Raw genomic sequence first — 16,086 nt, 5'->3', positions numbered from 1 at the left:
GCCAGGAAGCAGAAAGGGACCAGCCCCAGTCTCTCTGTCAGGGGCTGTGGTATCCTGGGGCTGCTAACTATGGCAAATGGGTCCTCAGGCCAGGCAGGGGAGCGCCTGGTCTCTCCGGGACCCTGCGCAGACCCCCGGGGGAGCTCGAGCTGTCCTGCCCACTCGTGACCCCCGCCTCTGCCGGCAGTGTCCTGGAGGAAGGACGGGGTTCCGCTGCGAAGCAGCACCACGCGCCCCATCAAGGCGGAGGGCGAGCGCCACACGCTGCTGGTGCGGAGCGCCCGGGTGGCCGACGCCGGGCTGTACACTGTCACCGCGACCAACGAGGTGGGGGCCACCTGCTGCAGTGCCATCCTCAGCGTGCGGCCCGGTGAGTGCCGCGGCCGGTGGATGGAGGGAGGCAGGAAGGGAAGGAGGGCGGCAGGGAAGCGTGAGCAAGGTCTGGCGCCGCGGCAGGCTGGCTGCCAGCTCGGCCGCTGCTGTCACTGGGAAGAAACCGGCTTCCTTACCCTACAAGGCTCTGTCTGAACCAAAGCAGCTGACGTGCTCCCGGCAGCCATGGAAGGATACTGCCGTGGGGGGAGCGGGGTCAGGCTGTGAGCATCCCCCGGCGCCCAGGAAGCAGCCCAGTGTCTGGCCTCCCCCTCACCTGCCCTGTGTCCCACTAGCCAAGGGGGTAGTCCAGCCTGCCCTACAACCTGCAAACTATGTGGGTGCTCCTACCTCCAGCATGTGAACCATGGGGACGCTCCAGCCTGCTCCCCAGCCCACAAATTGTGGGGATATCTCTGCCCTCCACTTTGATAGCCGTGAGGAGACCCCTGCCCCCAATTAGCTATGGGGATACCCTGCCTGCCCACCAAGCTGTTAGCCAGGGGGTACCCCACCTGCCCCCCATGACACTGGCTGTGGAGATACCCATCCCGCTGCAGCCCCAAAGCCTCCCCATCCTGAGAGTATCTCTGGGCAGCAGGTATAGGCTCAGAGCTGCCCCGAGGGCTGGAAGCACCCAAACCCGCCCCGCTCCGTGGTGCGGCGGCTCTGCACACCCAGGGGCAGCCGCGGCTGAGCAGGACCGGGCGGGCACAGCGGTGGGGGGCCGCGAAGGGCCGCGGCAGACCCCGGCCCGCCGCGGGCCCTCCCCCGCGCTGCTGGCCCAGCCCCGGGGGCCGGCCAGCGCTGGGGCGGGGAGGGCTCAGCGGGCCGGCGGCGCTGCGGGCTGGAGGTGCCCGGCCCCGGCAGTGGCACTGGCACCGGCGGCGGGTTGGCAGTGTGGCGCGGATCGGCTCGCGGGTCTGGCGGGACCCCGGTGAGTGCGAGGTGCTTCGCGACGGGGTGCGGGGATGCGGACAGGGGGGAGCCGGAGTCGGGCTTCCCAGATTTCCGCTCGGGGGCTGCTCGCGGGCGTGGCGGAGGCGCGGGGGGCACAGCTCTCTCCCAGCACCGGGCAGGTCGCCCGCCTCCCCCAGCGCGGGGAGATGGGGGGCTGAGGGCGCTCCGGCGGCCAGGCCGATGGGGCCGGCACCCCCATGGCCGCGGCTGGGCTCTGACAGCCCCTCGAGCCGGTCGCCGCTCCCCGCCCCACACCCTCCACCGCGGCCCCTGCACGTATCTCGCACTCCGCGAGTCCCCCATCCCGGCCCCCATGGAGCGGACCGGCGGGCGGGCTGCGGGGGGAGCGCAGCTGCCAATGTCACCTTCAGCCGTGCCGGCCCGGGCAGGGACAGCCATCCCGGGAATCCAGGCGGCTTAAGGATGGAAGCGCGGGCTGCTGCGTAAGAGCCACTTGAGCCCTGCTGTCGCCTTGCGGAATATCGCGTCCCCTTATCGTCCCGCGGAGTGCTGCTCACCCCCTCCCCCGGCGCGGCCCCGCACCCTTTCGCTGCCGGCCGCAGCCGAGCCGGGATGTGCCGCGGGGTGGGTGTCCACTCTCGTGGTGCAGGGTGGTGGGGAGGGGTGCCCTGACACACCTGCCGAGCTCCGGCTGCTGCCAGCTCCTTATCCAGCCTCTCCTGTGCTAGCCCCCGTCGTGGAGCGGCATGGAAACTTGCCCCCCACCCTCGGCCAGGCCAGCCCCATCACATCAGATGAGGAGTACCTGAGCCCCCTGGAAGAGTTCCCCGAGTCCGGAACCCCCCAGCACCAACCGGCCATGAAGCTGCAGCCAAGAGCTGAGCATGGGGCTGCCCACAGCTCCCCAGAGACCACCTTCAAGGCTGCACCCTCCTTTGAGGTGAGACAACAACTCCCCCAGGACCTGGCAGAGGGGGAGCAGTGTCCTGTGGCTGCAGCGCTGAGGTCCTCAGTGCCAGGAGCTGCTGGGTCAGGTCTTCCTACACCTTTATCTGATCTGGGATGCTCACAGCACCTGGGCAGGCTCCACCCCACCAGCTCCCCTGATACTCCTGTTATGAGGAGGGACACACAAACCTGGGTGCAGTGGTGGGAGTGCATGGCCCTGTGTGCAGGTGGGTGCTTGCTGCTGTCTGACCCCTGTTTCCCCAGGTATCCCTGTCAGACCAGTCGGTGCTGGAGGGACAGGATGTCAGCATGAGTGTCCGTGTCCATGGGGAGCCCAAGCCCATCATTTACTGGTGAGTCCTGCTGCTCTCTGGGGTCACAGGTGGGCAGGGAAGGAGTGGACAGGCACAGTGACTTTTGGAGATGATTAGCTTGGAGTTTGGAGCTCTCATCCTGAGCAGAGTTGGGCGTGGAGAGGGGCTTTTGAGGACAGCTGGGTGTGCACGGCCAGGTGTGACCATGCTGCTCTCCCGAGCAGGCTGAGGAACCGGCAGCCAGTGAAGTACGGCCGCCGGCACCATGTGGAGGAGGCAGAGGGAGTACGGGGGCTCTTCACACTGCACATCCTGGCAGCAGAGCATACTGACACGGGCTTCTACACCTGCAAGGCTGTCAACGAGTATGGCACCAAGCAGTGCGAGGCCAAGCTGGAGGTCAGAGGTAAAATTCCCTAAGCGTGTCCCCCACTGACCCAAGGGACCAGCTGACTCCAGTGCCCTGCATGAACTGTGTGGGGAAGGGGCCATTGCAGACTCCTGTTGGTGGTGCTACATAAGTAGCCAGTCTGCCCTGTGGCAGCACAGGTGGGAACGGGAAAGTGGAGCTGCGTGCCTGTAGCAGAAGGCAGGCTGCCCTGCTGCCCCATCCAAATGTGCAGCTGCAAGGCTCCCTGTCCCACTGCCCCGCTGTACCAGATCCCCCGCTGATCTGACCCAGACCCTGCTGCTCCCCACAGCCCAGCTTCACCCCACATCCCCCCACTGCTGGGGCTGGGTGCTGCCCCTGGCTGTGCAGGGAGTGCTTTTACCCTTGGTGGCTCTGCAGGGGACACGTACCCCTGCCCTGCAGCTCACTCCCTCCCTGCCCCAGGCTGCCTGCAAGCTATGTGCCAGGCACAGGGCAGCTTGCAGGGGTCCCTTCCTGCCTGTTTCCAGCAATGTCCCATATGCATGGGACTTGGCTGTCCAGCCCCCTTTTCTTGCTGTCTCTCCCCAGCCCTCCTAGGACCCTAAATATGCGTGCAATTTTGAGAGGGGGGTGGGGGTCAGAACTGATAGCCAGACTGGTGTCCCCAAGGCCAGGGAAGGAGCCTCCAGGGATGAGTGATGCTGCCTCCCTCCTCTTGCCCTTTGCTGTGTGTGCCCTGCTACCCTCAGCCCTCCCTGCTGATGGCTGCCTGAGCCCCCCTGGGCTGTGCCCATTCCACCCTGGCCTTGGCTGCACTGCTTGTACTCTGCCAGGATTGTGCTCCCAGCCTACAGCAAAGCGTGGTGGCACGGGGGTGGGAGCAGAAGCTGTCCCCATGTCCCATGGCTGGCAGGAGCTGGGCTTCAGGGGTGATGGCCTAAGCCCTGGCCCCTCTCAGGGGGTCAGCAGATGGCTCTGTGACTTGTTGCCCACCTGCACCCCTTGTGCCGGTGCTGGCATGTGTGCGTGTCGGTCCCGTCGCTGCTGCACTAACCCTTCTGCTTGCTGACTGCCGTTTTTGTCTGTACGCAGGGGGAGTACGATAAGGGGGTGCATCTCTCAGAGCCGCAGCTGCGGGGCTCTTAGTTGGACACCTCTTAGGCAGTGGACCTCACCTTGTGTTATTACCTCCTTCTCCATCCACCGCCTCGTCCTGGACGCACCGCGGGGACACGCGGGCCCTCAACTGCGGGCAGGGGCTCGCTGGATGGCCGGGGCAGGCATAACTGAGGCGGGGTGGGGGAGCAGCAGGGGAGCGGCAGGCACCCCCTCAGCCGGGCCAGGGGCCCGTATGATGCTGTCTTGTCTCTTGCTCCATCCGTTTGTCCCTGTCTGCGTGTCCTGCTGCCTCTCTCTTGGTGCCCAGTGAAGGGGAGTGGGGAGCTGAGCCCATGGTCGCTGCCGTGCTGGCCAGGGCTGTAGGGAAGGGGCTACAGTGCAGTGGCAGCTCTGTGACAGTCACTTTGGAGCGTGGGAGACAGGAGACCCCAGGGACCCCACAAGGGAGCACCCTGCCTGAGCTGCAGGGGGGGAGGGAAAGCATCAGCCCCTTTGGCTTCACAGCTGCCACGCAGGTGCCAGCTTAGCGACCAAGACCAAGAGATGTCTCGTGTAGCCCCAGGGCTTGGGTCCGCCCGGAGCATCCCATCGCTCCGGGTCTCTTCTCCCCAGGGAGGGGGCTTGACAGGGGGGCGGGCTGCGAGGCCGTGACCCTTTTCTTTTGTAGCTCTAATAAAATCTGTTTGGTAAAGCGCTGTGTGGTGTGTTCCTGGCACGGACACGTCCCCTCACCCCCTGTCCCCTCCCTGGCTCAGCTCTGCTTTCCACATCTCGCCTCCCCTCCCACCTTTCCCTGCTGCACTTTCTGCCCGCTGCACCAGACCCTCTCCCTGCATGAGCCCCTGCCCTGCACGTACCCCCATTCCATCCCCACCACTTCTCATGGTTGCTTTTCAGTTGCTGAGATGCGTCTCTCTCTCTTTCTTTCTCTCTCTCCCCCCTCCCTGGGCAGCTCGCCCCGAGTGCCAGTCCCTGGCCATCGTGGTTCCCCTGCAGGACTTGGTGGTCGGGGCGGGGGAGCTGGCGGTCTTTGAGTGCTTGGTGGCCGGCCCACCAGACATGGACGTGGACTGGCTGTCCCGGGGCCGGCTGCTCCAGCCTGCCCTGCTCAAATGCAAGATGCATTTTGATGGGCGCAAGTGCAAGCTGCTTCTCACCTCTGTGCACGAGGACGACAGCGGAATCTACACCTGCAAGCTCAGCACTGCCAAAGGTAAGTGGTGGGCATGCAGCTCCCCAGAGAGGGTCTCATTTAGAGCTTGGCCCTAGGGGGTGGATAGACCCCCTTGCCCCCAGCTCAGGGCTCTGGTTCCCTGGGATGTAGCTGTGAGTGCTGGAGGTGGGGGACAAGGGAATAAGGAAGCCTGGTGTACATCAGTCCTCAGGCTCCAGTACACTGAGCCCTGCAGCCCTGTCCCACCCCACTCAGCTCCTGTGCTGGCATGCACACAGCTCCCCGAAATGTGGGAAGATGCATTTGCACCATGGCTGCACCAGATGGATGCAGGCCTGGAGTCCAGCTGTCCTTGTCCCTTGGCTCCAGAGTCTCTGGCTTCAGAGTCTCAGTGCCAAGCTCCAGTATTGACCTGTCTCTGCTGACTTGGGAGATGGTGGGGAAATGGGCAGGGAGTCAAGGCTGCCCACCCTCTCCCACCAAGCCATCACCAGTGGCAGCTCAGGAAGAGCAGCATGGTCCTCTGTCCCACGGCTCCAACACCCCCTGCACCTGTGCATGCTGCCAGAGCCTCTGTCTCCCACAGAGCCCACTCTCCAGCTCACCTGGACAGCTGGATTGTAGGGAGTGCAGGGAGCAGCAGCGTTCCCTGTGCTCTGTGGCTGGGCCTGTGCACCCCTCCATGAAGGAGGCTGTGTATACCTGTGAAGTTTTGAGAGCAGCAGCAGTTTTGGGCTCAAGGAGGTGAGGCTGGGCCTGAGCACGGTGTTGCCCATTCCTGCCCAGGGTCGGTGACAATACCATCACTGCAAAGTGGTCCTTGTTGCAAACTCCCTCACCTGGAGCATCCAGCCTGCACCCATCCCCATGCTGCCCCTGGGTGCTGCATGTGGTGGCACTTCCTGCTTAAGTATCACTCCCCTGTCCCCCAGAGGTGAGGCCAGCTGTGATCTCCTGCTCTCACCTTGCTGCTGGCACCTGTAGTGCTGTGCAGGGAGGAAAGAGGCCCCTGCTGCCAGCAGAGCCCCAGCTCTGGGCATGGGGACCTTGCACACACTTATACACCTCTGCCCTGCACCGGGACAGAGCCTGGCACTCCGCACACCTGGGCTCAGCCCCCACCAGGCACCGGGGGAAGCCATGCTGGCTGCTGGGTTGCAGCCATGTGGTCGCAGTCCGCCTCCTACCCTGCACGTCCTGCAGGGGCTCACCTCTGCCCGCTCTCCTCACAGATGAGCTGACCTGCAGCGCCCGGCTGACGGTGCAGCCCTCTGTGCAGCCGCTCTTCACCCGCAAGCTGGAGAATGTGGACGTGGTGGAAGGGAGGACGGCACGTTTTGACTGCATGATCAGTGGGACTCCCCCCCCGACGGTCACCTGGACCCACTTTGGTAACCCCCAAACCCAGAGAGCTTGCCAAGGGCCCTGTAGGAAGACATCTCTTTTGGGGCTGCTCCTAAAGGCTGGCACCTGGCTGGGGCTGGACAGGGTGCTGATGCTGATTCTGGTGTGTGTCTCTGTGCAGGCCTGCCAGTGCAGGAGGGGGAGAACACGCGGATACAGCAGGATGGAGGGCTGCACTCACTGGTCATTGTGCATGTGGGCAGCGAAGATGAGGGGCAGTACAGGGCGACCGCCAGGAATATCCATGGCCATGTGGAGTGCTCTGCCGAGCTCTATGTGGAGGAGCCGCGGCCATCTGCTGCCTCCCAGATGTAAGAGTTGGGTGGTCTCCAGAATCTGCTTCCCCCTGCTTACTCTCCTCTGGGACTTGGGATAAACAGGCTTATGCAAAGCCTGAGGTTGGGGCTGGGCTGTGGGCAGCATGCTTCCGTCATAAGCACGTGAGGGCTTTTGCAGCTCCAAGCTGGAGAAGATGCCATCCATCCCGGAGGAGCCAGAACAGGCGGAGACAGAGACAGAGTGCTTCACCATGCCTGATTTCCTGAAGCCACTGCACAACCTGGATGTGGTGGAGTCGAAGGAGGCTGTGCTAGAGTGCCAGGTGGCCGGGATGCCCTACCCCTCCATCACCTGGTACCACAATGGCTCCCGCATTGACAGCACCGATGACCGCAAGATGATGCAGTGTAGGACTCCCCACTGCCCTCTCCACCCACTGGGGTTCCTCCACCTGGGGTGGAAGAAGGGGGAACACCCTGGGAGAAGGCATCAACCCCCAGACATTTACGGCCCATGAGGCAGGAAGGGGAGCTCTGTGCCGCTTAGCTGGTAAGGTCTTACCTGTGTCCTCCTGTTCCCCACCAGATAAGGACATCCATCGCCTGGTGTTCACAGCCGTCAGCCATGCACATGCTGGTGTCTATAAAAGCGTCATCGCCAACAAAGTGGGGAAGGCCACGTGCTATGCACACCTCTATGTCACTGGTAAGCAGCAGTGGGCACCACTGGGGATGTGCAGCAACTTTATGCCACCCTGACAGGCTGTGCCCTGGTGCTGTCGTGAGATCTTAGGGGCTTATGATCACAGGGCAGTTCAGGTTGGAGGGGACTGTGGGGCCAGCAGTACAGTTCTCATCTTGTGGGGTCAGGACCCATCCCTGGACCCTCAGGTCCCACATGAGGCTTGCTGGCAGCACCAACTCCACAGGGGCTGCCAGGCTGACCCCCAACCAGGGAACCAGGGAGAATTACTGGCCTCGTCCATTCCCTCAGCCAGCATCTCCCAGGGTGTAAGGCAGATGCCCTGAGGAGTGGGGGCAGTGGCCATACTCACATCCCTGTCTGCCTCCCCATGCAGATGTGGTGCCAACTCCCCCAGATGGGCCCCCCACCGTGGCCTCAGTGACTGGTAGAGCCATCACGCTGACCTGGAACAAACCCAAGTGGCTGGACACTGCCATAGGTGAGGGGGCAGGGGGTGGGTAATGCCATGATGGGGTCCATGGGCTAGCCCAATACTGAGGCCTCTGCACTGACTCTCTTCCCCTGCAGACCCCAACTCAGTGACCTACGTGGTGCAAATGCAAGTGCTGGGCACAATGCAGTGGGTGGTGCTGGTGACCGGTGTGCAGGAGACCACCTACACAGTGCATGGGCTGACCAAGGGTGCCCAGTACCTCTTCCGTGTCATCACTGCCACCCCCAAGACCAACAGCAAGCCATCCCCGCCTGTAGGGCCTGTGCAGCTCCTGGACCGGGGTGAGAAGGGCAGTGGGGAGGGCTTGGGTAGATGTGGTGGAGGTCTCTGTCCCTCGTCAGGTGGTAAGCTGCCCAGGGCTGGGTGGCATGGGGTCTGGTGGGGTGGTGACGATGCATGTGACAGGTCCCTACCTGGAGGAGGCGCCGGTCATCCTGGACAAGCCCGACGTTGTGTACGTAGTGGAGGGCCAGCCAGCCTCTGTTACCATCACCATCAACCATGTGGAGGCCACTGCCACCTGGAAGAGGTAGGACATGGCCCAGAATCACTCCACGGGATGCATAAAGAGGGGCTTCCCTACCAGCTTCCTATGCAGCCCACAGTGCATGTGTGTGTGTGTGGCTCCTTCCCTGGGGCTGGGCTGGGGGTGCACACAACAGTGATGTTCAGGGCTGTGCAGAGCTGGGGAGGAGGGGGCGGATGAGATGCTGTCTGTGGGGTTTTAAGAGGAAGAACCATTCAGAAGGCAGAACTAACAATGGGGTGTGAGCAGTTTGTGGGAGTGCGGGGTGGAAACTGGGGCTGTCTGTGGGTCAGGAGGTGGTCATGTGGCTCTGGAGTGGCGTCAGTGGGGTAGTGGGTCTGGGGCTGCTTGTGGAGCTGTGATGTGGCAGCTGGTGTGCCCGCAGGGGTGGGCAGGTGCTGGGGGAGCTGGAAGGCACATGCGAAGTGACAATGCCAGATGACGACCAGCACTGCCTGCGGCTGCTGCGTGTGGGCCAGGGGGCTGCAGGGCTGCTGACCTGCGAGGTGAGCAACCGTCATGGCACTGCCTGCTGCACCCTCCACCTCCACCTTGCAGGTAGGTGCCCCCACACTGAGGGGTTGTGTCCCTTCACCCTGCAGTGCATCACCCTACAGTACTCCAAGCCCATATACCATGGACGGGGACATTGCCCTACAGGGTGGCACCGGTCTATGGTGCCACATGCCCATATGCCATCAGGGCACTGCCCCATAGCATGACACTGGTCCTCAGTGCTCCACACTTATATTGGGATGCTGCTCTATAGGGTGGCGATGACCCATGGGGATGAGAGACCATGAACCATGCACTGATACTGCTGCTTAATGTCCCATACCCATGTCTGACCTGGGCAGAAGTGTCCCATGTACCCCATGACCATGTGCATGGGGAGGCAGTGCCCCATGGTGTCCCTCAGCCACGTGCCATGGGTAGCACTGCTGCAGGGTGTCTCATCCCTGTATATAGTTGGGAGGCACTGCCCCCAGTGCCAAAAGCCATAGAGGACCCCTCCAGAATGTCCCACAGAGTTGTGATTGGTGGCTCTGCCCCACAGTACCCCACATTCACATGTAATCGGAGATGCAGTACCACAGTGCCCCATGCCTGTGTGCTGTGAGTGGCACTGCCTCACAGTGCCCCACAACAATGGGGAACTGCCCCATGGTGCTGCAGGCACATGCCTTTGGTGGCCTGCCCCGTAATGTCCCGCTCCCATGTGCATTGGGGTGGCACAGCCCCATGTTACTCCATGCACCTACACCATGAGCTGACACTTCCTTGCAGCGTCCCACAGCCATACACCCCCTGCCAGTGGTAGGGAAGTGACACTGTCCTGTGGCACCTCATGCCCTGTCTCTTGGCAGAGGCACCACGCTTTGAGACCATCATGGAGGACATCGATGTCCAAGAAGGGGAGACACCGCGCTTCGCTGTGGTGGTGGAGGGGAAACCGCTGCCGGACATCATGTGGTACAAGGTGGGCTGGGAGCTCCCAACCACTTCCTGACCCACAGACCCACTGGACCCACATGCTGCCTCACCTGGGTTGCTGCACTGGGACTTCAGGGTTGGGTTCAACCCTAGTTACGCAGGCTGTGCCCCATCCCTAACTATGGGGAAAGGGTGGTGGGAGCTGGTCAGGGATGGGACAGGATGCCCCCAACACCCCTGCCACCCTCAGGATGGGGAGCTGCTGGAGGAAAGCAGCCACCTGAGCTTCGTATATGAGGACAACGAGTGCTCGCTGGTGGTGCTGGGTGCTGCCAAACCTGACAGTGGTGTCTACACCTGCACGGCCAAGAACCTGGCTGGGGAGGTCTCCTGCAAGGCAGAGCTGGTGGTGCAGGCAGGTATGACTGACTGGCCCCCCAGCCCTCAGGGATAGAGCCTGGGTGTCTGGCTTGCCCCATGCCAGCGCCTTTCCTTCCTCCAGTCCAGCCCAGTACTGATGCTGCCATGGAGGAGGATGCACTGCACAAGGCACGACGCCTGACTGACTACTACGATGTGCATGAGGAGATTGGGAGGTACGTGTCTGCTGGCGTGATGGGGCACCCCAGACACCGCAGGGACAGGGTTGCTGAAGCCAGGCTGCACCCTGGGGCTCCAACATGGGGAACTGAGCTCCATAGTACCCCAGATCCTGGTGTGCTGGGGCTGCTCTCAGGTGTCAATGGATACTCCAGTGCCAGCTTAGGGTGGGGAGCTGGGGTGGCCAGAAAAAAGCCAGGCTTGGGGTCTCTCCACGGATGGTCACAGAGAGCTGTGGGCAGCTCCTTGCAGAGTGAGTGCCTGCACCAGTTGCTCAGGGAAGGGGGGGATCTCTTGCTCGCCCACCTTCTTATCCTCCCTTGCCCCTACTGCTGCATTGCAGGGGGGCTTTCTCCTATCTACGGAGGGTGACAGAGAAGAGTAGCCGGCTGGACTTTGCCGCCAAGTTCATCCCCGGGAGGACCAAGGCCAAGCAGTCAGCGCGGCGGGAGCTGCACATTCTCTCACAGCTGGACCACGAGCGCATCGTCTTCTTCCATGATGCCTTTGAGAAGAAGAATGCAGTCATAATAGTCATGGAGCTGTATCCTCCAGACACTGCTCCAGGAGTGTGCTGCACAGGGGATGAGGGGTGGCTTTTAGGGGAATGGGTGGGCAGAGTGGGTGCAGAGAAACTAGGTGCAGGGCACAACTGAGCATGGAATTTCTGTGCTCCTTGACTGGGACCCAGTTGCGCTGAGGAAGAGCTGCTGGACAGGATGGTGAGGAAGCCCTCGGTCTGTGAGTCAGAGGTGAGTAAATGCTGTGGGGGCAAAGTGATGGGGAAGGGAGGGATTCTGGGGACACTGGGATCTGTTCCAGCCTAGAGATATGAATGTTCATTGTATCGGACTACTAAGGGGGCTACAGCCCACACCCTCCTCTGTGCAGCGCTAGTGTGGGGCTGACCCGTGCTCAGAGTGCTCATCCTCCCCAGTCCTTCTTTTGCAGGTTCGGTCCTACATGCGTCAGGTCCTGGAAGGGATCTGCTACCTGCACCAGCACAGTGTCCTGCACCTGGATATCAAAGTGAGTGCAGGCTTTTACAGATCCCTCCTGCTGCGTGCCCTGAGGGAAGGGCTCCTGGTGCACTGTCAGGGGCTTGGTCCTGCTGACAGGGAACATTCCTGTATATAGTTGGGAGGCATTGCCCCCAGTGCCAAGAGCACCAGGGAAAGCCCCTGCATTCTGCCAAGCTCCACTCTGCTCTGCACTGTCCTGTAGCCAGAAAACCTCCTGATGGCAGATTTGAGCAGCGAGCAGGTCCGGATCTGCGACTTCGGCAATGCACAAGAGCTGACGCCTGAGGAGCCACAGTACTGCAAGTATGGCACCCCCGAGTTCGTGGGCCCTGAGATCGTCAACCAGACCCCTGTCTCCAGTGTCACTGACATCTGGTAAGAGTGGCCCTGGGGTGGTTGGTAGGCTCCCTGCTATGTCAGCTGGGCTGCACCCCGGAGGGCTCATGATGTGCAATAACTGTTCTCTCCTCTCCACAGGCCCGTGGGGGTCATCGCATACCTCTGGTAAGTGCCCTGGTGGGCCTTCACAGGAGGGACACCCTTCCCATACCCTCATCAGTTCCAGAGCTGAGGATGTGATCATGCACATGAGCCCTTGCAGACTCAGCCTCCTCCCCAGCTGCTCCTGCCTCTGCTCTCCCCTTGGCACCAGGGCTGGGGTGTGAGGTCCTGTCCTCAGTCTCCTGTACTTCTCATGCTGTTTCTCATGTGCCCATGGCCCAATGACAGTATCTCCTCCTCGGCAGCCTGACGGGGATCTCCCCTTTTGTGGGAGAGAATGACAAGACGACGCTGATGAACATCCGCAACTACAATGTGGCCTTTGAAGAGAGGATGTTCCAGGGGCTCACCCGGGAAGCCAAAGGCTTCGTCATCAAAGTGCTGGTCAACGACAGGCTGTGAGTGCTGCAGGGTCCTCTTTCCCCATCCCCTGCCCCTTCACCATGAGCCTTGTTCTCGAGGGAAGGTGGGGATCCCTGTGCATTGGGATGCCCAAGGGCAAGCTGGCTGCACAGCCCTGCCTGGGTGCAGTACGGGTAACCAGACCCTCTTGCCCTTACCCCTCTGGCCAAAGCCCCTAAGTCTGGGTGGTTCTCACCCAGTGGTGTTGGTTCACAGGAGACCCAATGCAGAGCAGACCCTGGAGCATCCCTGGTTTAAGGTGAGTTTGGGCAGGGACTAGCGCCAAGTGGCCATGAGGTTCCCTGTGCCTGCTGCAGGCTCCATGGGACACCGCTGTCCCCTCACCCCACAGACGCTGGCCAAGGGGAAGGTCATCAGCACCGACCACCTCAAGCTCTTCCTCTCCCGTCGGAAATGGCAGGTGAAGGCAGGGGCTGGGGAGCAAGGGAGCGGGCAGGGCTGTGTGCTGGGCAGGATGCAGTGATGTGCACCGGCAGGATCATGCCATGCCATGCCATGCACCTGGGCTTGATCCAGCCCTCTCTGCCGGCTGCAGCGCTCACAGATCAGCTACAAGTGCAACATGGTGCTGCGGCCGATCCCAGAGCTGCTGGAGGACACGTCCAACCACCTCTCCATCGCTGTGCCCCGGCACCTCAAGGAGTCACCAGCACTGTCATCCTCCTCAGACTCGGATGACCTGGATGAGCTGCCCTTCATTCCCATGCCACACCAGGTGGAGTTCTCTGGCTCCCGCATGTCACTCAACGAGATACCCACTGATGATGAGACCGTTGGGCCATTTGAGGGGCTGCAGCCGGAGGGGGAGGTCTCCACCATGGAGTGGCAGAGCCAAGGCACAGGGAAGCCTGGAGTGTTCCTGGGGAAGCGGCCAAGGGGTGCTGGGCCACGGCGACCATGTGCAGAGGTGGAGGCACCTGGCTCCTCTGATGAAGAAGCCCCTGAAGCCCAGAAGAGGCCCGAGTACCCTCGCAAAGCCATGAGGAAGGGTTCCAGCCTGGAGTCCCCAGGGAGTGCCCGTCGGGGAGAGCTGAAGAGGGGCGGATCTGCTGATAGCGCCCTGCTGCTCCAACAGTCCCCTGGGACTGAGGAAGGGGCTGGAGTGGTGCGGGATTCCCGCCGGGCCCTGGCCAAGGCAGCCTCCATGGAGCTGCCTCGCCGGAAGGTGACCTGGGGGGAGGACGATCATGCCCAGCGCCTAGAGCTGATGCGCCAGCGGCTGCTGCGGGGCAGCTCTGGGGACAGCAAGGTCAGTGGCCTGCGGGGTCCCCTCCTGGAGACCCTGGGGGTTGGCCCTGACAAAAAAGTCCCGCGGCCAGGCCGGTTGGAGGCACCAGCAGTGCCAAGGCTGGTACGGGCAGCCTCCAGTGAGGCCACCTCACCACGCCTCCTCCCCTCTGAGTGCCGGCTGCAGAAGAGTAGCTCTTTCAGCCACGGGGATGCTGAGCCTGTCGTCCGGCACCGACGCTCCGGTGCACCCCTGGAGATCCCAGTGGCCTGTCTAGAGGCCCAGCGGCTCAAGGAGTCCCCCTCACTCTCAGCCCTCTCTGATGCTCGACCCACAGTGACGTCAGACACTCCAAGCCCACCAACACCCCCTGCAGCAGAGACCACTGTCCCCCAGGCTCCCTCTGCCAAGGCTGGCTCTGGAAGGAGACACATCCCTGAGGAACACAGCCAGCCTGGGGCCAGCATGGCTGCTACCACCATGGGGAAGAAGCCCATGGCCAGGGAGCAGGAGAAGTCACCCACAAAGGCTGTTGGACCCAGTGGGGAGGTGGCTGCCAGGACGGGAGCACCCATCCCACCACAGACTCCTGCCCCTGGCCCCCAAACCCACATAAAGTCTTCCTATGCCAAGATGATGCAAGCCATGGGAGCCACACAAATTGGGGAACCGGCTACTGAGGAACCCCCACCAACCACCAAGGAGCCCCCACCAACCACCAAGGAGCCCCCACCAACCATCAAGGAGACCCCATCAACCATCAAGGAGGCCCCATCAGCCAGCCCTGCAAAGCCGCCTACACCAGCACTGGTATTGAGGAAGGAGGTGAAGCCGACTGGCTCCTCCAGCTCCCTGGTCATCCAGGACATCGACTCGGAGGAGGTCTTCGAGGCCAAGTTCAAGAGGGGCCGGGAATCGTCCCTCACCCGGGGTCTAAAGCTCCTCACCCGTTCCCGCTCTGAGGACCGGCACCTGGCCAGCCCCCCAGTCTCTGATGAGGGCATCTACCGTCCCACACCAGCTGGTGTGCCCCTGGAACTGCGGAGGGACCGGCCTATCGGGCTGGCAGCCAAGTCCAAGTCAGTGCAGGACCTGCATGAGGTGGAGAAGGATAGGGGCTTCTTCCGGAGGATGTCCGTGCTCCTCAAGCGGACCCCACCTGCTGAGAGGAAGAAGAGTGTGGGGGAGGACGGAGGCAGTGAGACCCCATCCAGTGGGCGCCGCTTCTCCTGGAGCATGGCCATGGCCAGCTCCAAGGAGCGGAGGGACTCAGAGAGCCTCAAGTCAGAGCTGGGGGGTGGCGGGGAGAGTGAGTCACCAGCGGTGGCTGTGCGGAGGAAGATCAGTGCCACAGTGGAGCGGGTCTCCGCGCGGCTGCGCAGCGTGTCGGATGAGCGGCCAGAGGGCGAGGGGCCCCGGGAGCTCCGTCGAACCAGCTCTGAGGGCGAGAGCTTGAGACCAGGGCCTCCCCCAGCACCTGCACCCTCCTCTGAGTCCCTGCGCTCCGAGGGCAGCACAGGCTCCTCTGCCTCCGCCAAAGGTGAGTGATGAGGGGGGATCCTGTGGGAGGCTCCTGCTGGTGACCCATGGCCCAGTCGCTGTGGGCATGGCAGTCATGGCTGCCATGGCTTGGCCCCTGTCTCAGCTGCCCTGGGTGCCCACAGGTGGGGGTGACAGCCAAAAGAGGTCCCGCTGGGAGCGATGGGGGCTCTCCCGGGGCAAGAAGGAGAAGATGGCCTCACAGCCCAGCATCCCCTCCAGCCTTCTGCAGGAGGAGGCACTTGCCGCTGGCCGGCCACACGCACCCAGTGAATCAGGTAGGTGGAGCCCCAGGATGGGATGGGTTCCTATCCCTGTCCCAGCCTAACCCACCACTCTGCTTTCCAGACTTCCCCCCCATTTTCCACATCAAACTGAAGGACCAGGTGCTGCTGGAGGGCGAGGCGCTGACCCTCTGCTGCCTGCCTGCTGGCAGCCCAACCCCCCGGATCCTGTGGATGAAAGGTGGGGGCTGCCTGCATTGTCTCGGGGGTGGACTCTAGGGGGGCACTGTATCATCTCTCTCGTCTGCTCCCTCACAGACAAGAAGTCCCTGCAGCCGGACAGTGCACTGAACGTTGTCTCCTGCAAGGATGGACGGCAGATGCTCACCATCACCAAGGTTTCCAGGAAGGACGCAGGGCTGTACGAGTGTGCAGCTGCCAACATATTGGGCACGGCCATCAGCTCCTGCACAGTGGCTGTGGCACG

At 62.5% G+C, this 16,086-nt stretch overlaps 1 protein-coding gene across 1 annotated transcript in view; it reads left to right on the top strand.

Annotated features, from left to right (window-relative positions):
* The window catches only part of SPEG (striated muscle enriched protein kinase), a 38,754-nt gene that overhangs the window by 17,776 nt on the left and 4,892 nt on the right, over positions 1–16,086 (top strand). Inside the window, 28 exon segments of the mRNA XM_027678796.1 lie at positions 188–370; positions 2,022–2,233; positions 2,506–2,594; positions 2,780–2,961; positions 5,000–5,260; positions 6,454–6,612; positions 6,747–6,936; positions 7,082–7,311; positions 7,490–7,609; positions 7,983–8,087; positions 8,177–8,383; positions 8,508–8,631; positions 9,014–9,186; positions 9,996–10,108; positions 10,313–10,481; positions 10,565–10,658; positions 11,006–11,206; positions 11,354–11,414; positions 11,614–11,691; positions 11,887–12,059; positions 12,162–12,188; positions 12,431–12,583; positions 12,804–12,846; positions 12,940–13,008; positions 13,144–15,376; positions 15,501–15,653; positions 15,724–15,840; positions 15,918–16,085. Coding sequence (XP_027534597.1) covers positions 188–370; positions 2,022–2,233; positions 2,506–2,594; positions 2,780–2,961; positions 5,000–5,260; positions 6,454–6,612; positions 6,747–6,936; positions 7,082–7,311; positions 7,490–7,609; positions 7,983–8,087; positions 8,177–8,383; positions 8,508–8,631; positions 9,014–9,186; positions 9,996–10,108; positions 10,313–10,481; positions 10,565–10,658; positions 11,006–11,206; positions 11,354–11,414; positions 11,614–11,691; positions 11,887–12,059; positions 12,162–12,188; positions 12,431–12,583; positions 12,804–12,846; positions 12,940–13,008; positions 13,144–15,376; positions 15,501–15,653; positions 15,724–15,840; positions 15,918–16,085 — 6,087 coding nt within the window.

The sequence above is a fragment of the Neopelma chrysocephalum genome, unplaced genomic scaffold, assembly GCF_003984885.1.
Source record: "Neopelma chrysocephalum unplaced genomic scaffold, ASM398488v2 Primary Assembly neopelma1_44, whole genome shotgun sequence".
Lineage (NCBI taxonomy): Eukaryota > Metazoa > Chordata > Aves > Passeriformes > Pipridae > Neopelma > Neopelma chrysocephalum.
Note: the sequence above shows the minus strand (reverse complement) of the source record. Positions and strands in the feature narration are given on the sequence as shown.